The sequence below is a fragment of the Sorex fumeus genome, unplaced genomic scaffold (assembly GCF_029834395.1).
Source record: "Sorex fumeus unplaced genomic scaffold, SorFum_2.1 ptg000009l, whole genome shotgun sequence".
Taxonomy (NCBI): Eukaryota; Metazoa; Chordata; class Mammalia; order Eulipotyphla; family Soricidae; genus Sorex; species Sorex fumeus.
Genome location: NW_026606066.1, coordinates 30,764,806 through 30,787,944, shown reverse-complemented (window position 1 = coordinate 30,787,944; position 23,139 = coordinate 30,764,806). Strand labels below are relative to the sequence as shown.

Genomic DNA, 23,139 nt, shown 5'->3' with positions numbered 1-23,139 from the left:
CCAAGAAACTAGGGAGAGGAAGGACTATATTTGTAATCAGGTTACTTTTAAAAGGGCCTTTCTAATGCAAAATATTTCTTTTTCACTTGGAAATTTCATATGAACTTTATTTGCAATAATAATAATTGTTGCAGGCTTCTTTAAATTCCTATATCAAAAACCAATTCCCTACCAACAGAATGGAATTGTATTTAGAGACTGGGCCTTTGCAATGTAAATGAGATCATAAAGACTAGGATCCTGTTCGGCAATGAAATTGGGGGTGGGGGGAGGAAACTGGAGAAGAGGAAGAGACACCAGGGACGCCCTCAGAGAGAGTAAAAGTCATCTGGGTACATCAACAGAGAAACAAGATCTGTCTGCTGCATCTTGACCTAGGATTTCCCCCTTTCAGAGCTCTGTAAACCACCGCCTTGTGAGTTTTTGTTTTGGCAGTATGAGTAAAATTAGAAGCACTACTATCTACGGATGGCCAGCGAGAGCCTGGCCCTATGTTCAGTATTTTATCTTGCTTAAACTTTTTAAGGACTATGAGATAAGATGTTATTACTATTTTGATGATGCTTTTTTTTTTGTAGAGGATGATATCAATCCGTAAGGCCACAGCTTGCAAGTGTCAAAACTCAGATTCAAAGGCACATCTGCTTGGCTCCAGACTTTATGGACTTGGCCTAACATCCGCCCACATTTATTACATACTAGCATGAAAGGGGTACTAGGCTCTCATAACTGCTGATGTTTGAGAATCTTAACCTTTTCCTTATGGTATTGACAAATGATGAAAGAATGCTTCAAAAGAATGAATAAATAAATGCTGCATAAATGAGAATGTCTGGAATTAGTGCCATGGCAATGCTGCAGGCAGTGTAAGCTAAGCAATATTTGGATGACTGCAGACAACATTGGGTAGCTATGGGTCATGGTGACAAAGCTAGGGGTCAGGACTGGGAAGGTGGCAGAGTGGTTAGAGCACATCCCACACATGTATATGGGTCAGGGTTTGATCCTCAGCACCACAATGGGCAGATTCAGCAGGTTTTTTTTTTTACATATATCATCTAACTTATATCCCAAACTTTAGCTTCATCGTCTATGCTAGAAGCACTGCATTGGGACTAATAATGCACTGGGTGGTTAGGGACTTAAGGAGATCACATAAAGTATTTGTGTGATGTTTGCTACATAGAATGTCTTAAATGCGCTGTAATGAAGGTTAGTACTGCACTGTTCTCCCCTTGTTCATCAATTTGCTCGAGCGGGCCCAGTAATGTCTCCAGTGTGAGACTTGTTGTTACTTTTTTTTAGCATATCGAATACGTCACGGGTAGCTTGCCAGCCTTTGCCGTGCGAGCGAAATACTCTCAGTAGCTTGCTTGGCTTTTCAAGAAGGGCAGAGGAATCGTACCCATTAAGATAAGAAATTTCTAATCTGCTCAGCATTAACAAAAATAGTCAAATTGGCTAAACATTATCTTACTATATTTTAGGTAACATGATTACAATAGTGTTAATTCTTATGGTATTTATATATACAGTTACTGCACCTCACTACAACCAGAGCATCCAATATCTTTACATCACTTCTAGTGCACCTGTTCCTTGTCCTCCTGCTGTCCCCCCACTGTTCATTTCTTAATTGTTTAAATGAAAATTATTGCCTTTCTTAAGTTAATAAATATTTTTACTGACGCTTATACGTATTTTAAGTAGAATATTGTTTCTAAGCTATTTGACTCTATTCAACATATTTATGTCAAAGATCAACATGTACCACTGCCACAGTTAGAGCAAAATTAAAATATTCTGTAGTGTAGAAGCACAATCTTAAAGAAAGACAAATACAGACTAATAAAATGCCTGATAGATATCAAAGAAAAAATTAAAAACAAGTTGTGTGTGTGTGTGTGTGTGTGTGTGTGTACGTGTGTGAAGGTGGGGGTGTGGGCGTTATTGAATGTTCCTGGATATCTGTATGAAGGTGAATTTTTTCTGAAATTCCGAATTTATCCCAGAATAAATTCAGGTTTTGATTCAAGATAGGGAATAGTTGCTGAGAAATCGACCCTGCACCCCTCTTCGCCCTGGACTTGATAGATTGCACTTTCACTGTAGGTGATTGCTTTATTCAGCCCTGAGAGTAGAAACTTTCTTCAATAATCCTTCATGCACTTTTATAGCACCAACCAATATAAATATTTACTGGCTCTATAAGTAAAAGTATATACATTCTTATTTATCTTGCTGCATAGAGGCATGATGAAAAATGTGTGGGAAGTGAAGTCTTTCTCTGCAAGAAGGCTCCTATCCTCATGCTGAGGACACATAGGGAGAAACTTAGCTTCAGTAGGGACAAAGAATCTCTCCTCCACTTTCCACTGTACCCATGGGAGCTTGCTCCTTTTAGCCATATGAATATCGTGGTATTTCTTCTGACTAATTCAATGAAAAAAGGATGAGTGGGTGGTCAGTCACCTAGGGTCAGGGTCCCATATTCTGTCCCTAACTCCCAAACAGGCTATTAAAGATGATGCTTGAGTATTGATTAAAGGGAGGGAGTGCATGAGATCAGGTCAGTAACATAAATGAAACACCCAAACCAAACCAATGTGCTGATTAGCAGTTCCTTCTCATCTCTTCACACCTAAGGGACAGGACTCACCGGCAGTGGACCAGAGCTACAAATTAGAGCCCCGAGAAATGGACTTTGCCATCCCTGGGAGAGTGGGTGTGTAACAGGACCACTGAGACCCAGCATCCCAGCCCACACAAGACAGGATCCAGTGTACTCTTTTCCAAAACCTTAATAAAGAGGGAGGGTTGAGCTCCAGAGTCCTCTGTTCTCCCACCATGACTTTTCTCTCCAAGCTCTATGTCCCTTCCTGGCCTGAACGCGTCTGGCATGTTGGTTCAGTATTAGTATATACATGTTTCTTCTTTTCTTGGCAGTGTCAGTCCTTTAATAAATATGTAACTGAAGCCACAGAACCAAGGAGAGTATGAAGCTCATTAGTCTTTATTTGTTAATAAAGTTCAGAGCCAACTTTCCTGGGATGTAGTACTGATTTTCAAATCTAGATTCATCACTGCAGACTGCAGGTCTAGACAATTTTTTTTACTTCTCGCCAGTGCAAACATTCCCTCGTCTCTCTCTCATCATCTTTTCCTACCCAATAGCAGAAGCAGTGATCAAACTGTTGTCTCATTTCTTAGGGAATGATTCTCCTTTTCTCTCTGCTTCATGAACCTTTTCTTGTATCCCACTGCCGACAAGTTGTTTTTATTTTAATAGGGGCTCATTCTCTGATCCATGTCAACGAAACTTAATGGTGGTAGTTTACTTAGAACTTACCTGGAATTTTCAATCTTTTCCATCAGCCTGGCTGGGAAGTAATTATCTGTTCTCTTTTCGCTGACATCACATTTGTCCTTAAAGTTGCATTTTGTGTGTTACTGTTCTCACCAAGGAATTTCTGACAGTCTTTAGCAAATTTTGTTTGTGAAATTAACAAAAAGCCTGCTCACCGAATTCAAACATTTAGAAAGATAACAGTGTGTCAAGGAAAATAGGAGAGAAATTCAAATTACTAGATGAAGTTATTTTGATTTCTGAAAGGCCCAGATCTTTTTAAAATTAATTCAGAATGGCTGTTGGTTGGAATAGATGATATTAAGACTATGGGAATCTGAGGTCTGAAGTTTACTTTTCCCTTAAATGAAAACAATGCTAATTAAATATATATTGCTCTTTATACAATCTATATTTTTTCCTCTAATATCCTGGGTTATCTTCTATAACTCTATTATTGGTAATTCTCCTTTCCCTATTATGGTGCCCTCAAACTAGACTTAGACGACTATTAGTGAGTGTAGAATGTGTCCTCATTCATCACACAAGTATAGAGCTCTTGCCGGGTGCCCTGAAAACTAGTTCATTGTGGGGTATGGAAAAAGCATTGGGGCTTATTCTTTCCCTCTCTCAGGTAAGGCTAATTCAGAGGAGCTTCAACCATAAAGAAGACCCACAGTACATGAGGCTGAGGCTGAGATGGACAGGACGCTGTTATGGCCCAACCTAGCTTTTGTCAAAGAAACAACAAGCAAAGGTGATGATAGAACTGAGGGTAAAGGCAGCAGTTGGTTGAACTTGAAAGACAGTGCTCGATGGGCAGCACTTGTGCTAGGGTATTCTGCTCTCACCACTCTCAACCTCAATGCCTAATCTGAGCCACACAGCCTTGGCTGCCTGCCAACACCCACCAACCTCTCAATACTAAGACATGGGAAAAAAGGAAGTCACTCAAAAAAAGTAACTCATTGTAAACTCATGGGGTCACCTTTTCCTCATATATGGATTCAGCAAGAATCCACTGTCTCTATGAGAGATACAACAGGTTATTTCAGTATACTCAGATTAGGGCCTGCAGATGAGGACCCTAGTCAGGAACCCCTCTCTGTCTCTCCTATTACAACCAGTGATATATAAACCATCGTGTGTGTGTGTGCATCGTGTGTGTGTGTGTGTGTGTGTGTGTGTGTGTGTGTGTGTGTTGGGTCAGAGGTGGGGTGAACAGGTGGTATTCACTGATGTGTTTGGCAAAACTCCTGCGACTTCAAATCTGGCCAGCACATACTATGGCATAGCTTAAGGAGAACAAGCACGGTAAGTTTCCACAAGATTTTTAGACCTTCGTTCCCCCATTCAAAAAGTACTTAATTACTTTCCCCCATTACCAGGTTCTTCCCAGACTGGTAAAGACTGTTCTGTGTGTATAGTCCCAGCAGTAAGCAAGACAGACACAGAACTTATTCTTCTCTAGCTGGTGCTTAAGAAACCATTACAGACTCTTCCTGGGGAGTCTCAGTCTGGTTTATCCCATTTTCTACCCACATTCAGCTGGGTTCTGAACTAGGAAGCTCCTACTTCAGCTCTCTACTGGTACCCAAGCCCTTATTGCTCTCTCTTGTTTAATTGATGTTCTTAGATACTAGGTGTTTGGGGACTTAGCAAAGGTTTGTTTCCCAGAAGATGTTGGCCACACAGGATCACTCCTCCTACTTGGGTAGCCTGAAGTTCTGGGTTCTGTAGAGCTGACATCTTTACCAGGCTCCCATGGGAGAAACAGCAAGTCCCTGGTGGCAGTGAATTTTTTCCCAGAATTTTATAGGGAAAACCTTCTAACTAAAAGAAGAAGAAAAAAAGTTCAAAGAATCACCCTGTGAACCCTTATCAGTGGGTGATTTTGCACTTCCTTAGAAAACTGCCTTAGACCTTACCTTCCAGTCCTTCAAATCATTTCAGATCTGAGTAATTCACTGGGGTGGGTTCAAATGGGTCCCAAACTTTCAGAGGCCTGAGTCTCCTGGGAGGGCTTATGAAACACAAATAGAGTTTCTGTTCCAGAATGAGTATTTTCAACAAGTTCCCAGGGATGCTGGTAGGTTGTGGGGTCATTTATTTCTGTTTTTATTTTTTAAACATAGCCATTCTTGGGAATTTCTTGGGGAAACTTTCTTTAAAAAAATACAAAATGATGCCTTACCGTTAGCCTCTGCTTTGTTTATTAACACTGCCAAGTTTACAACCTGATACTTTTCTTTGGAGTGGTCGCTGGGAAGTTTTCTGGCTATCCTTACAAATGTATTGCTGCCATGACTGCATTTTGTCTAGACACTTCACTTTTGAGGATGTTTGACATTCCTGTCCTTAGTTCTTGGGGTTTTTTTCCAATTTGTCATTCTAGACTACTTTTTCTTTCTTTCACTCTGTCACTATCACTGTGAACCTGGGTCGGTCAGGTCGGCCGCGTGCAAGGCAAACGCCCTACCACTGTGCATATATACACATATATACACACATACATACACATATATAATACATAAAATATCTTTTATATAAGTATATGTAAATGTTATATATCCATTTAATGGAGATGTGTATCCATACACACACATACACACGTACCACCAGCAAGTGGTAACGAATTACACAAGTCAAAGTACCACCAGCAAGAATAACACATTTTATACACAAAGCAATACATTGGTATAACATATTGGCTAAATTTTAATATGAATGTTGTAAAGTTTGTAGCAGAAATATTTTTAAGGACTTCTAAGATCTATTAGCTCAAAAACATTCAACTATGAAAATATACATTCAAGTATTATTAACTCTAGCCTCCAGGTGGTATAGTCGGTTCTTCAGAGTACCTGACTCATTTTAAAAACTGTAGGCTTATAATTCAAGTCATTTTAAGTGGAAGCTTTAGCATTTCCTCAATTTCTAGTGTTGATTCTCCTTTGCTTTACAAACTGCTTTTAAGATCATTATAATGTATACAATGCAAAAGGGATTCATTTGAGAGAGAGCTTTATTTTAAACAACACTGTCCCACAAAGAAACTGCAGAAAACATAGAAATATAGAAACTAATATTAAATCAGCTGATATGGAATATAAGCATGTGTTTAAAGAGGAAACACTTGATCCCTTTCCCTAAAGGGTTTGTATTGAATAATTAGATTTTTTTTTCACTTTAAATGCTACATTCTGGGAAGGGGGATTTTCCTTTAAAATTCTGTTTCTATTAAACTGTAGTATATAGCATTTCAGGTCTGCTAAGGAGAAAGTTTCATTGATAAATATAAATAATAAAGAATAATATAAATACCAAAGACCTGGGACTGAAAGCTAGTCACACAGAGAAAGTTTCTGTGACTGAAAAGGGGCTCAATACTACGTTTGATGTTTCTTTTTCTTTTCCTTCTCACTGTGACCAGAAGGATATGTGGGAACCCTGCCTGCCCATAAGGCTTATGTTGCCACATTAAAGATAAAAAAGGCAGTTTCTGAGATTAATAGGAAAAAAAGTTGCAGATGATAAGGTTGTTTTATTAGAGCCACACCAAAACAAAAGAAAGGCCATAAGATTTTTTAACCTCTAGTGAAGTTTCTGAAAACCACATGTGAAAAGAAGATAGAAAATTAATTTTCCCATTTAATAAATTCAGAGTAATAAGAATACTTCAGCCTAGAAAACAAAAATAATTTAAACAAATATTGAAAGTGATTAAAAGTAATAAAGGGGACATGTTTTCCCTAAGAATTTGATTTCTCTTGGGAGGGGGGAGAGTGTTTATGGGATAGACCAGGCCTAATGGTGCACAGGGCTTACTCCAGGCTAGGTGCTCAGAGATCACCCAGGTAGTGCTGGGGAACCAGGTGTGATGCTGGGTATTAAACCTGGGTCAGCCACATACATAATGGGCACCTTAATCCTGTACTATCTCTCTCTGGCCCATGATTTAATTTCTTTAACCTTACCTCTTTTTGTTTTGACAACAGTGGTTTTTGAATACTAATCTTCAATTCACTTAAATGACAAGTACATGAAACGCCCTTTGACTTGTTTAGCCAAGTACTGGGAAATGGGGCCACGAGCAGGATGGGAAACAGTTGGCCTGAGACCTTATAAAGTCTGAAAAATCCTATCATCTGGTCCTGAGGCATGATAGGATAGACACCAGACACAGATATTCCTTTTTGATGGTCCAAGGCCCATCTGCTTGTGTTGTATGGCCTCAAATAATGTTATAAAAATACAAATAGGCTCTTGGCAGGAAAAAAACCTCTCCCACTCCTGAATTCTAGAGTATGAAACCAAAGTATTCACAAGTACCAAGATCTATAGGAGCAAATTACCTTCAGAAGTTCTCGAAGTTGAGTGTACCTAAGAATCACTTTTAAGGATTTTATCAATAAGTAGAAGCCTGCTCAGCTATGGAGTAGCCAGAAGAAAGCTCTTGATTCCTCCTCAAAAATCACACATTTGAACACATTGGTGCCAAACTGCGAACATGATTCAGGAATCCCAGCCTCTTCTACTGGGTATGCTAACACCCCTCCCCCGCACCCCATGTATAAAATGACTGTAACTATTACAGTGATATATACAGTTGTAGAGAAGGAAAACTAGGAATGAATGGATAGGGGGTGAATTTTGTTAAGATGGGTTTGAATTTCAAATGGCATAGAGAAAAGAAGTAAAAACCAAATGAACTAGGAATAGAGTAGCCTGAAGCCATAGTGGGAGAGCTGAGAATAAGGATAATAAAGCCCAGCCTAATGCATAGGTGGGATGGCACAGACTAGAAGATGGCAACCCTGGATGGAAAATGTGGAGTCGATGTATGAAGAGTCTTGGATGCCACGCTAAGAATTTTTACTTGATTTACCCTGCTTCATAGAGCCCTTAAAGGTATTCAGAAAGGGAGTGATCTGATAAAAAATGACATAGACTAGGTTAAAGGGAAAAATCAAACTTAACATGTAAATATATGCTAGTCTTAGCATATATTTCCATTGTTATTACATTCTTCTTTCAAATATTTTATCTTCTAAAAATATTTCTTGATGTTATAATCCCTGGGATCGAACCCCTGTGCCAGAAGAAAGCCCTGAACACAGCTGCAGGTGTGTTCCTCCCAAACAAACAAAATTTCTTGAATCAGAGAGATAACTCAAGTAGTAAAGCACATGCCTATAGCATGTGGAAACCCTGAGTTTGATCCCCAATACCACATTGTCCTCACAGACCCCCAGATTCAGACCTAAGCACTAGTCAGGCCCAAATAGCCTACATCTGCAGGGCCAAACATCATTTGAAAATGGCCCATATAAATATACTTATTTATAGATATGCCAGACACAGTAACAACAAAGTCTCCAATGGAGACGTTACTGGGCCCGCTCGAGCAAATCGACGATCAACGGGAGGGCCTTTACCTTTTTACCTTTTACTACACTTACATTTATACATACTAATTATAATCATGATCCATAAGAACATAGCTATTATTGTGATATTTTGAATGTATTTATAAATATAAGTATTTATACTACTGAGTATAAATATCCTACCCACACGGCAGAGCCTGGCAAGCTATCCGTGGTCTATTTGATTTGATATGCCAAATCCAGTAAAAAAAATGGATCTCATTCCTCTGACCCTGAATACGGCAGAGTCGAGAAGGATGTGGAAGGAGAGGCTGATAAAATCCCAAGACAGAAATAGGCTGCCAAAATGAAGAAAGACAAAAATGATTGTCTGTACTTTTAATGCACGTACGCTGGCATCTGATACATCCATCGAGGACCTGATGGTACAAGCGCGAAAGATCAAGTACGACATCATTGGTCTGACCGAAACGAGAAGACATCAATCACATCACGCCATTTTCGACACTGGAGAAGAGCTGTTCCTTGAAACATGTGACAAAAGAGGCATCAGTGGTGTTGGTATCCTTGTCAACACAAACTTAGCCATGAGCATTGATTCATTCGAATGCCTAACAACCCGAATCGGACAATTACACTTGAATAGATGTGGCTCACTGCCAGCAGTTTCTATCTTTGTTGTCTATGCAGCAACATCCAATTATGATGAAAGAGAAATTGACAAGTTCTACATGGAGCTGGAGAAGTTCTATAAAGAAGATCACACCTTCTACAAGATCATTGTCGGTGATTTTAATGCCAAGATAGGACCAAGAAGATCAGCCGATGAACTCCACATCGGGACCCAAGGCCTAGAATGGAACGAACAGGGTGACAGACTGTCTGAGTTCATCATGTCAACCAAGACCTTCCATGGTAACTCACAGTTCCAAAAGGCTGAATCTAAACATTGCACATGGGAGTCTCCCGGTGGACAGTTCCACAATGAAATAGACCACATCATATTCAATCGGCGGTTTTGCCTAACCGATGTTGCTGTTGTCCCAAAATTCCAAATGGGATTGGACCACCGTCTCCTTCGTGCAAAATTCTACCTCACAGAACGAGGAGAAAAGAATGCAAGGTTTAAGAAGAGAACTCCCAGAATGACCACTAACTGGGAGCTCTTTGGCTCTGTTGCAGCAACATGGGGAGATGCCGTCATTGACAACATTGATGAGTAATACGATCGAATGATTCAACACCTCCATGATTGTGCGAGGAATGCCAAGAGAGAGATAACCACAAAAAACCGCCTTTCTTCAAACACTCTTGAACTTACTCTCCAACGTGGCTTGGCACATGCCTCAGGCAACCGTGAGGGAACGTCTGAGCTGGCAAAATAATGCAGATAAGCCATCAAGGATGACCTCAAAGACAAGAGAGCAGCAGTGCTGGTAGATGCGGCAGAAGACAGGAAAAGCATTCGTAATGCCCGCCTGTCCTTCACCAACTACAAGACCAAGATGACTACCCTCCGACATCCTGGTGGATCTATCACATCTTCCAGAAGGGCAATGGAGAAGATTATTCATGACTTCTACTCAGATCTCTTTAATAGCCACGTCCACTTGCCCAAATACCACATACCACATGATGGATATGTCGTTCCCAATGTTCTCCCTTCCGAAATCCAACATGCCATCTCGTCGGTAAAGAAACAAAGAGCACCTGGCCCAGACAAGATCAGACCTGAACACCTGAAGAACTTACCATTAATCTCATCAATACACTGGCTCGGCTCTTCACACGCTACCTGTCTGAATGCAAGGTTCCATCCCAATGGAAAACCAGCAGGACTGTACTACTATACAAGAAGGGAGTCATCCACGACATTGGCAACTATTGCCCAATCTGCCTATTGTCTGTCATCTACAAACTGTTCACTCGAGTCATCCTGAATAGGATTAGCAGAACAGTAGATGAAGGACAACCATGAGTACAAGCCGGATTCCGAAAAGGATTCAGTACCATCGACCATATCCACATGATTACTAAGCTCATTGAAGTTTCTCAGGAGTTCAAGATGCCGCTCTGTCTAATGTTCATTGATTTAAAGAAGGCCTTTGATTCTGTTGAGAGGGAAGCAGTCATAGAAGCCCTAGCCAATCAGGGCATACAAACTCAATACATCAGGATCCTTCGTGAGCTCCATTACGGATTCACTACCAGGATCTCACCATTCTACAAAGAAGTAATCATCCATGTCAAGAGAGGGGTTCAGCAGGGTGATACCATTTCACCAAAACTCTTCAGTGCCACCCTCGAGAACATCATGCGATGACTGGAATGGGAAAGCATGGGAGTGAAGATAGATGGTCGGCACCTATACCACCTCTGCTTTGCTGATGACATCGTTCTAATAACACCAAACATCAGCCAAGTGGCACAAATGCTGACCGACTTCGACCGTGAGTGTGGAAAGGTTGGACTACAGCTGAATCTTACAAAGACAATGTTTATGAGAAAGAGCCTCATTCCTGACGCTCCATTCGCTCTCAACGGAACCATCATCTCCGAATGCAACAGTTATATATACCTAGGTCGAGAAATCAACATGATGAATGACCTGGCACCTGAGTTGCGCAGGAGGAAGAGAGCAGCTTGGAATGCCTTCAAGAGCACAAAGAGGACAAAGAACCTCCAGCTACGAGCACATCTCTTCGATTCCACTGTTCTTCCTGCATTAACATATGCCTCAGAGACCTGGGCCCTGCGAAAACAGGATGAGAACGCTATTCGGGTCTCTCAAAGAGGAATCAAAAGAGCTATGCTTGGAATATCACGATTCACTCAAATGAGACATAGAATCCGAAGTTCTGATCTCTGTCAATGCTCAAGAATCAGGGACACTGTCTCATTTGCCAGGGCATCAAAAATCAGATGGGCTGGACACGTAATGAGGTTTACAGACAACCGCTGTACTAGAGCCATTACTGACTGGATTCCACAGGACATCAAAAGATCGCGTGGATGCCCACCTACAAGATGGTCAGACTTCTTCGTCAAGACCCTGAATGATCGGTTTGAGGCTATGCATGTTCCTAGAACCAATAGATGCCATTGGGCTACGCTAGCATGCAACAGGGATGAATGGAGAGGTTACTGGCACCCGCTCGAGTAAATTGATAAATAACGGGGGGTCAAGTGATCAAGTGATACTACTGAGTGCTATCCCTGTGAATATATTTATTTGTTGGGTTTGGGGATGTGGTTCTGTGATAGAGTGTACGTGTTGCCTGTGCAAAGCTGTGAGTTCAATCCCCCAGGTGCACAAGCTCACGCGCACGCGCGCGCGCACACACACACACACACACACACACACACACTTCAGTCTCTGAGTGTTCCCCCAGCACTGCCCAAGTAATTCCCCAGTGCCACATGTGTATGACCCCCAGGCATAGAAACATGAAAAGGATGGGGAGGGTATAAGGGGAAAATATATCTTCGCTGTTCTTAGACATTTATATTTATTCTTCTGTTCTAAATTTGACTTCTTCCTTATGTAAGTCAGGCCACTGGCCACTGTTTGATCATCTCCCTGTTACATGTCTAGCCTCAGACATGCCACTCAGATCTTCCTATCACTGCTGTACAGCCTACCTGTGGCCTTTCCAGTGCCTCGGAGGTTCTGATCTCCTTCTGTCAGTAAGAACTGGATGTAGCCTGCAAATGCCCTAACCAGAGCCTTCTGGACTCTAAGCTGCATGCCAGAGCTCTCATGCTCTCACCTTGGGATCCTGTTCCTCTCCCCAGAGCTTCACAGGGAACTAAGCCTGTGAGACACCTACACCTTCCTGCTGCCACTGTTTGGAGGTTAATCTACGTAAGCAACATTAGAAAAATAAGAACAAATCAAGTTAAAAACATTTGTCCCTCCAGAAAGTAGTGCTTTAAAGGGAGATGCCTTGGCCCCAGAGTATAGGGAGAAGATGAGCAGGGAAGGGAAAAAATTGAGGTGGGGGAAGAGGGGAGAAGAAATAGTCTAGCAGGAATGGGAAGCAGGGGTCAAGGGGATCCAAGTGCATCAGTGGTCTAAAGGAGTGGTACAGCTAACTGTCCAAACAAGAATCAACAACACTGAAAACAAGAGATCGAAATTTTAACAATCAAACTTTAAAATGTGCTTCACCCTATTCCTTATTCCGTTTCTTTGTATCATAATAGAAGCAGGGAGGGCTGGTAGCACTGTAGCACTGTCCTTTCATTGATTTGCTCGAGTGGGCATCAGTAACGTCTCCATTGTGAGTTTTGTTGTTACTGTTTTTGGCATATCACCAGGCTCTGCTGTGTGGGCAGTATACTCTTGGTAGCTTGCCAGGCTACCAAGAGGGGCGGAGGAATCCAACCCGAGTCAGCCGCGTCCTACCCGCTGTGCTATTGCTCCAGCCCAGGGTGGGCTGGTAAGTCCTTTAAAGAGAGTGGGGTGAAAGAGAACTGGCACAGAGAAACACCCTCCGGGAGCAGCTGATGGCTATTCACTTTATTGCCATATACACACATATTTTATAGAGAGTCTCGGCTTTACAAGAAAGTACAATCACATGAAGTTCAGCATTATTGGCCTATCACCGTTCCTTCTCTGCTGTGCCCCAGTCCAATCCCAGTCAATGCTAGATACTGCAGTTAGGATAACTTGTTAAGCATAAGTAACAGTTTCTATGTCTTAGGACTCATGTGACTAGGAGGCCAAGTGAGGCTCAAGGCCAAACTGCCTGTATTGGCTAGTTCGGGCACGAATGGGGGGAAAACTGTTCTTCAACAAAAGAGGGCCAATTTTATGGTGAAATATCTAATTGAACTTTTGATGCAAACTTGATATAGTATATATATATATGTTAATTTATAACAATATGTCCCTGAAAATTATATAATATTATAATTCAGCGTTATTCCAATAAAATAGTTTAAAATTCAAAAATAAATGTTCCTGTCAAGGTGGCAGGCTGGGGCTAGGAAGCCTGGGGTGTGGGAGGGAAGCTGGGAACTCTGGTGGAGAGAAGACACTGATGGTGGGATTGGTGCTGAAACATAGCAGGTCTAAGACCTAACTAACTATGAATAACTGTGTCAAGCATGGTGATTTAACAAAGTTTAAAAAACAAAAACATTTGCCCCACCAATGGATCCATCCAGACAGTTATCATTTAAAAATAAAAAAAATCGGAGAGCCCGGCAAGCTACCGAGAGTATTCGATATGCCAGACACAGTAACAACAAAAAAAATAAAACAAGCAAATAAAAAACAGATTGCTAGGCTAACAATATCATCTAAATCCCAAACAATACCTAGGTGCACCCACATTGCTTTACTTAATACAACAGAGAGGGGGACCCTTTGGCTTGGCACTGGTCCATTCTATTGATTAATTGGATCATAGTGAGATACACAGCTACAAAGTTGTTTATGATTGGGTTTCAGTCATATAATGTTCCAACACCCATCCCTTTCATCAGTGTACATTTCCAACCACCAATGTCCACAGTTTCCCTCCCCCCACACCAGTCTGCCTCTATGGCAGGCTCTCTCTCTCTCTCTCTCTCTCTCTCTCTCTCTCCCTCTTCTCTCTTTCTCTCCTTTTGGTTTTTATGGTTTGTAATATAAATGCTAAAAGTTTATCAGGTATGTCCCTTCACCTATATTCTTCTTCTTTTTTTAGTGAAACACCATGAGCTACAGTTGTATACTTACAAATTTTGGTAATCGAGTACCCATCCCTCCACCAGTGCCCATTCTCCACCACCAATGATCTCAGTATTCCTCCCACTAACCGATCCCCCCCATCCCACCCTGCCTCTGTGGCAGAGCATTCCCTTTTGTTCTCTCCTTTTGGGTGTTGTGGTTTGCAAAAGAGGCATTGAGTGGCAGTCATGTTCCGTCTACAGTCTACTTTCAGCATCCTGGGAGGATCCTCCCAACACCCTTTACTTGGTGCTCCCTTTTCTGTCTGAGCTGCCTTTTCCCCTAACATGTGTAGATGGCATCCAAGCCATGGAGTGAACCTCCTGGTACTTATCTCGGCTATTCTTGGGTGTTAGTCTCCTCTTTTGTTACATTATGTTCCCCAGATGAATGCAATCTTTCTATGTCTGTCCCACTCTTTGTGACTCATTTCACTTAGCATGATACTTTCCATGTAGTGCCACTTGTATATAAATTTCATGACTTCATCTTTTCTAACAGTTGCATAGTACTCCATTGCCTTCACTTACTTTCAAAACTCAGTTCCTAGTCAAAATGATGGTTTCCAACTATTATTTTTTTTAATTTTTATATTGGTTCTTTCTCTATTCTAACTACCCTTTGCACTGCCCCCACACTAAGACACTCTTTTTTTTTCTGCTTTTTTGGGTCACACCGGTGATGCTCAGGGGTTATTCCTGGCTCTGCACTCAAGAATCACTCCTGGCAGTGCTCAGGGGACCATATGGGGTTCTGGGAATTGAACCCGGGTTGGCCGCGTGGAAGGCAAATGCCCTACCCGCTGTGCTATCGCTCCAGCCCCTCCAAGACACTCTTGTAGCAAGCTTCCAACCATTGACCAGTTCTTCTTACTCATTTTCCCTGGCCTTGGATATTAGTCCAAAGGGGCACTGACCCATTTTAGAAGCAGAGTGATGTTTAGAAGCCAGTCTCTAGAACCAGATCCCTCTATCTTGCTACTCCACATTCCTCCACCAACAGTTGAAATCTGGCCCTGCCAATCACTGCTCTGCAAATTGGAAAAAAATTGCCTGTCATCAGCTTCTGTCACCTCATCTGCAACATGGGATTAAAATGATTCCTACCCTTCATAGGGTGCCTGTGAAGATGAAATGAGTAAAATGCATGAAGTGCTGGAAAATGGTATGTGCTCTAAACACACTAGCCGAACACAGAACTCAGCAGTTCCTTCCCATTCCTGCAGCCCTCTCTCTCCACCTTCAGTCCCAAGGACTTGAATCCTGCTTCTGTCCAGCAAAGGCTGCAGGTGAGCGGTATGCAAGGCACCAAACCTGTTTTTGTTTTTGTTTTCCTTTTTGTTTTTTCAACTGAAGTTGCTGGCCACTTTTGGAGCATCACAAAATCTAACGTTCACGTGTCCCGGGATCTCGAATCATATTTTAACATTTTACAACCATGCCTAACATTCACATGTCAAGAGATCTAGAATTTCTTTCTTTCTTTCTTTTCAGGTTTTTTTTTTTCCAAACATTTTACAGCCTCTTTGTAGCCTCTTTGTAATGCTACCTTCCATTTCAGAGGAGACAGTTTTATGACTCCCTTTGATGACCACTTAACTCTTAAGACTAAACAAAGAAAAGGAATGGTGTAAGGATCTCAGGTACTCCCAGTCAGAAGAGTCCTACTTCTTGAACATTATTCAAATTAGCACTAGGACTCATAATTCTGTGTTTTCATTTATTGCTGCAGTAAAGTAAATGGTTCTTTTATCCAAATGTTATTTCCTGGCTATTAATTCAGTGTTGTTTTGGGACTGTAGCACTCCTTTTTTGATTTAGGGATATGGGTCCTTATAAATATTTAAAAGTTAGAGACTGACACGTGAATGAATTGACTTTGATTTGTCATGTTAATATCCTTTGGTTACAGTAGTAATTATAGGTTGGTAAGATGAGGTTTCATTGTCTATTAGGACTGGAGAGCTCTTGTTCCTATAGTAAGGACCCTTGATATCTGGAGGTTCTTTTAGAATGTTTATAGTCTGGACTTCCCTGCACACATTCTCAGGACACATGCTACTCAGGTCTTCTCAGAAATTGCTTTTGAACCCAGGAATGTGTAACTGAAAACTATCTGTCACTCTCAAAACAGCTGAGTGTGGTCATTCCTGAAAGGCTTGGGATTTTCTCTGCATCTACGAGTGTCAGCAGGGGTTTACGACAGGGCTCAGGATGATCTATAGACTGGTATGATTTACCCATGGATCAACCAACTTATTAGAGGAAAAAAGACAAGGTCAATAAGGATGGGTCTTGGTGAACCAGAAGTCATCCTACATTTTTCAACCTAATGTTCTGATTTCCTTTCCATTAACATTTCATAATGAATAAATGCCCATATTCTTTAATTTTTAAGATAATTAAATGAATTTAGTGCCTTTGAAGGGTGGAAGATTTATAATGGCCTCAGGGAACACACTATTAATAATCCACAAAACAGGGGCCACCTGGAGAGCAGCAACAGCCATTGCTACTGGTGGACACAAGTGGTGCAGGAGTTAGAACTCTTTTGCCAAATAAGGACAAGGCTCTTCTACCTGAAAGACAGATAGGTGACTTTGGGGACATTTGGTAAATGGTCTTCCAGTCCTACTTGAATTTGGATTTGATTAAGTACAGATCGTTCTAAGTCTCTGGTATTCCCAGTGGGTAAAGCCCTTCCAGAGGTGATGGAGAAAGCCATTCCGGAGTCTGCAGAAGAGAAGCATGGCATCTTCTGTCTGAATTGTTGCCATCTGAAAAGCAGGGTAAAAGGACTGATTCAGTGAACAGAGAGGCACAGAACAGGAGAAAGACTCAAACGTTCATCACAGCTGCAGCCAAATCCAGCACAAGAAACAAAGGGAGGGCTCGAGAGATAGCACAGCTGGAAGCGCACTTACCTTGCCCTAGAGTAACCCATGTTCCATCTCCAGCACCACGTATGGTACCATGAGTACCACTGGTATGGCCCCCAAAGCAAAAAATAAATAAGTAAAGAGAAAAAAAGTACCCTAACTGTCCAAAATCCAAAGCCAAGAGAAGAAAGTCCAATAGACTTTTCATTAATATCCCCAGAAAACTAATTTTTATATCCAGGAAACAAAATTAGAAAGCTATTTTTAATTATTAACAAAGAAATATCCAGATAACAAAAGAAGAGTGCTTAGAAATGAAAACTATAATGTGAAAATCTTAAGAAAGGGTCTTTCCTAGAAAATAAAACAAAAGCAAAAAATAAAGAGTCAGAGATGGCACAGGAGTTAAGGCACTCGCCTTGTATGTTACTGATCCTGATTCAATCTCCAGCACTGTGTATGATTCCCGAGCACTGCCAGGAAAAGCCTCTGAACATAACCCCTGAGTTCCACTGGATATGATCCAACACTCAAAAACAAATGATGAAAAAATACATATAGAACAAAGATAAAAAGAGAAATTTACATGTGTCTCTCTTTTTTTCCTGTCTCTCTCCTTCTCCTCTCACACATCTCTAAATTTCTTTCAATATAAACCATTTTTCTTCATAAAAAATAAGAAAGGAGAAATCAGCAAATGTAATTTTAGAAAAATAAAGGTGAAATAAACCTTCAAAGAGCATATTTTATTTATTTATTTTTCTTTTTGGGTCACACCCAGCGATGCACAGAGGTTACTCCTGGCTCTGCACTCAGGAATTACTCCTGGTGGTGCTCAGGGGACCATATGGGATGCTGGGAATTGAACCCGGGTTGACTGTGTGCAAGGCAAATGCCCTACCCGCTGTGCTATCACTCCAGCCCCAAAGAGCATATTTTAAAGTATGAAACATTGATTTTTAAAACTGTTATAAAATGTGAGCTCTCCATAAAAAAAGCAGCATGTTTGATTTTTTCTAGAATTAAAGATATGATTTTTTCCAGATTAAAGGGCTCATGAAGTATTGGGGATTATGAATAAAAGTAAACTCACCTAGGCACATTTTCATGGCATTTTAGAAGTAAAACAGTCTAACAAAATCAGGGCAAGAGGAGGAGTCCAAATCGAAAAGTGAAGACTCCAAAGAACTTCTTACTTCTCAGAAGTATCATCTATAGATAAAAGAGCAGTGCTCTCAAAATTCCTTCGGGATGATTTCCAACCTCGAAGTCTTGAACTGCTAATCCAGTGTAGCAGTGAAGACATTTAAGGCACCCAGTGTCTTCCGAATTTACCAAGCACATCTTCCTTTTCTTGGGAAGCTTTTGGAGGCTATGGCTCTGTATAATAGAGAAATCAGGTAAAAGGCAAACATGTGGGGTAGAGAAACGAAAGAGAGTTGTCCCCACAGAATCAAGTTGAAGGAGCACAAAAACTCCATGTAGACAAAGAAAACTCACTCCAGATTGCAGATGCTTAGAGAATCCCAGGTACAACCTCTTGAAATTGATGGACTACCCACAACACTCTTGACATTTTCAAACAAGGCTTTAGTAATTCACGTATATAGAGGTAGACTTGGTAAAAAAAAAAAAAAGTACATAGTAAACAAAACACACATTGAGGGAGAGACAAGTTTTAGCTCCACAGAATATACAAAGTTCTATTCAGGAGAGAGTATGTAATCACAGCGATGTATGCCACCTTGTAGTAAACTCTCAGCAATGTATTGATGAGCAAGAAGATTTGTGGATGAGGCAGCAGAGTTTAATAGATACAGGTTAAGACAACTTGATCTTCATCTTCATTGGTGGGAGGTTAATAGATAATACTTGAAACTAAAGAGTCAAAAAAATTGTGAGCTATTACTTTGCCAAATGCAATATATGTCACTGTCACTGTCCTCACGTTGTTCATTGATTTGCTCGAGCGGGCCCAGTAACATTGTGAGACTTGTTACCGTGTTTTTTAGCATATCAAATACGTCACTGGTAGCTTGCCAGGCTTTGCCGTGCGGGCAAGATACTCTCGGTAGCTTGCTGGGCTCTCGGAGAGGGGCAGAGGAATCGAACTCGGGTAGACCATATTGGCTGTGTGCAAGGCAAACGCCTTACCCGTTGTGCTATCGCTCCAGCTGGCAATATATGTATATAAATTTATTTAATCTAAATAAACTGAAATTGATTTCCTATAGGTGAGAGAAGTAAGTGTGTGTGTGTGTGTGTGTGTGTGTGTGTGTGTGTGTTTAGTTTTTAGATAAAACTCACCTTGTTTATCTAATCTGCCCTTTTTCTGGGGAGTGAGACAGTTAGGGGGCCTGGCAGTTGCTCCTGGCAGAACTAAGCCAACCAAATTGAATTGTTCAATGCTAGGGCCTGATAATGCAGAGCTGCTAGGGCACACTGCTGCTTGGGGCTCTCCAGGGCCCACCACAAAAGTGCAAGGGTGCCTCGTAATGTTGGCATCTATCTGTCTTTGTTTTCAAAACTTGTTCTCCCATCACTTTGCTATCATCCTGACCCCTACTATTCCCTTGTAACTATATACATGTGTAGCTATTTTTAATATCTTTAGTGTAAAAGAATAGTAAAATGCTTACTTAGCAGGAATCCAGGAACTTCAAATAAAAACACTGATAAAATTATTTCTACCACTATCATGTTTGAATTTTAAGAACTCTACCTTTTTAATTCCAAGATGCTAGACCAAACAGGCATGTTAATGTATTTAAATGATTTACTGAAGGATAAGCTGATTAATTTCTTAATGAGAAACAATCAAAAGACTAGAAAGTGAATTATTCTGTGATTTACATATTTCTTTTTGTTCTTCCATTTTGTGGTAACCAGTGTTTGGGTTTTAGCCTAGAGATGTAAACTCTGATGGAGGTGTTTAGAATTGGAAAGGGAGGATGGATTATATGGTTTCTGGAATGCTTGGAGTGACCAGAGGGCATTTAATTGCTTAGCCAAAGTAGTCTTAGGCTATAAATTACTCTGTGGGTAATTTATAGCCAGTGAATAGACTAGAAATGTGAATGCAGAATGGTCCCCAATAACCTGGAAGCATAAAATGATTCCCTTACCCTGAGTGGTCGAAATATACAGTAAAACCAATGAAATCAGCATAACAAGATTCCCAACATTTTTTTCTTCCTTTTAAGTTTGTGTGAAGCAACTGATTGACAGCCACCTACCATGAATGTTTTTAAAAACCCCGAACATGAATGATAAGTATTGTAATTGCATTGTGATGTTTATATCGAACAAAGCTAAATAATAATGCAAACTGATTCTTTCAGTGTAGCTTATGTTTCCCCTAACCTTCCAAACAGCTCGATTTTATTAAGGAAAACATGTTCTGCACAGACATGTGCTGTCTGATCCTTTCCACCCTTCTGAATGTGCAGAGAATTTGTGTAACAAAGAGCACATGCCCATCTACAGAACAGAGGGATACAAGAAACAAGGCAAAGTGGTGTATCCCCCATGTCCTTTTCCTGAAGAGCAGCAATTAAACTGTACAGCTGCTGGCTGCCAGATGTTTCTTGCATTGACTTTTCTGCAATGTGCATCAGAATATATTGGATGGCTGAAGTTTCAGTAAACTAGACGACTTTGTATTTCAAATCCTGCAGACTAGATCCAGCGTGTGTAATTTTTCTCCAGATTAGCTACCCCCATCCTCTCTTCCATTTGCTTAGGGCATTTGCAGTTTGGAAACAAAAGCCATTTCCAGCTCAGAGTTGAGCTGTATCAGAGTGTAAGTACAGGTCAGGTCTGATTTATGTGGCACGTCTGATAAGCAGGAACAGAGAGCAAGATGAGGCTTTGGGAGAAGTCAGTGAACTTGGCTTGACTTATGTCTTCTGCTTTTGTAGGCAGCCAACATCCCCCTGGTGTCAGAACTTTCCATTGGTGACATACATTTTGATGACTTTTCTCTTGACGTTGATGCCATGATCACAGCTGCCCTTCGGATGTTCATGGAGCTGGGGATGGTGCAGAAATTTAAAATCGACTATGAGGTAAGATGTCCTCCTTTGCACTACCCCAGGAGGACACATAGGATACCCGGGTCACTACTCTGAACTTCAGACTTCCTAAATAAAATCAAGCAGAGTGACAGAGACCTCTGCATATTTCAGGGGAATACTGTGAGAAGCATAAGAGACATTGGTGCTAGGACTTGGATGGTTGAGGTCTAAGGCACAGTTTTGAAAATAGTTCACTGGGGATACCTACATCTCCCTGACACAGCGTTTTCCTTTCATTTCAGACACTGTGTAGGTGGCTTTTGACCGTGAGGAAAAATTATCGCATGGTTCTGTATCACAACTGGAGACATGCCTTCAATGTGTGCCAACTGATGTTCGCAATGTTAACTGTAAGTGTGCTGAGTGATGGAGGAAGGTCATCTGTCAATCAAAGGGACACACAGGCCTTGTTCATGTTTCCATTTTTCTAACAAATTGCCAGGTGATTTATTTTGCATCGGAACTTACCTGCCCTGCTTATGAGAATCTATATTTCACAACAGTTTCTGAGCTTGAAAGCTATAATATCACAGACACCTTGAAGCAGGCGTAGTCATGGAATGGTTGCCTGAGCCTCGGTTCGATGTTTTATCTTGGGGAGCCTGTTACTTTTTTTCTTTTATAAATGTTTAGATTTTTTCAAAGTAATCTTTTTTTGTGAAGTATATGAAGATGAGTAACATAACAAAGAGATCAGTAGATAAGACTCCAAACAGTTAGAAAGCCCAAGTAGGGATGTCTGACATTATCCACAGAAACAAAGAACTCCTGAGAGAATGCCTATCTGGAGTAATGCCCAGAGAGGCCAAAAGAAGGATAGTGGAGAAGTGGCCAGGAGCCACTGTTTAAAATCACCTCTTCCAGGGGATGTCACCAGTGAAGATGGTCTGTTTGTCTTATGAGAATTGCAAGGGCAGCTATCCAGAGGTAAGCCCTGGAATGTAATCCAAAATCAAATGTTGGTGGCAATGATTATAGCAAAATCTTCCAATCTTTCCATTTGTTCGCAAAATTGTTTGGGCCTTATTTCCACATACCACCCATGTATGTATAAACATTTTTCTCATAACAAAAACTTAGAATGCAAGTTTTTTTTGTGTGTGAATCTAAATGTCATACATCTTTGCACCCAGATTAAAATTTAAACCTAAAATAGGGACTGCCAGATAATGTAACATTTTATTTTAATCAGAATGAGCAAAGGCAATTTGGCTCTCTCTATCCCTATATATAAAAAATCTCTATCCCTTTATCTGCCTATTAAATTTTTATTCATCCTTTAAGGCACTGGTCTGATAACCAGTTTCCCCCACATCTCCTTTGTTTTCCCCAAGCATCAATAATTAGTTTTCTCTGCACTGCCTACTCGAACACACCTTTCTTCCTCCTGTGTATTTTAAGTCACAGATCTCTGATTCTCCGCACAGATATAAGACTAAAGAAATATTCCCTTCTTCTTTCCACAATATTCTCTTATTTGTTTCACCTCCCTATTGAGGGCCTCACTAGCACTTCCACTCTTTCATCCACTTGGTATGTTTTCAACACATGTGTGTCAAGTTGACAGAAACGCAAATGAGCATATAGCATAAGAAGATGAGATCAAAACTTTTTCTATGCTTGGGGACATGGTCTTGGGTATGTTTTGTTTGAGGTGATCAGTTTAGAGGTGATCCTAAACTGCTTGTGGAGTAAGCCTGGTGGGGTGGGAAAAACTAAACTGGCTC

At 40.9% G+C, this 23,139-nt stretch overlaps 1 protein-coding gene across 1 annotated transcript in view; it reads left to right on the top strand.

The window, feature by feature from the left end:
• PDE11A (phosphodiesterase 11A) overlaps window positions 1–23,139 on the top strand; it is a 461,319-nt gene that overhangs the window by 332,312 nt on the left and 105,868 nt on the right. The window contains exons 11-12 of the mRNA XM_056110237.1: window positions 21,257–21,403; window positions 21,655–21,762. Coding sequence (XP_055966212.1) covers window positions 21,257–21,403; window positions 21,655–21,762 — 255 coding nt within the window. The remainder of the gene's footprint in view (window positions 1–21,256; window positions 21,404–21,654; window positions 21,763–23,139) is intronic.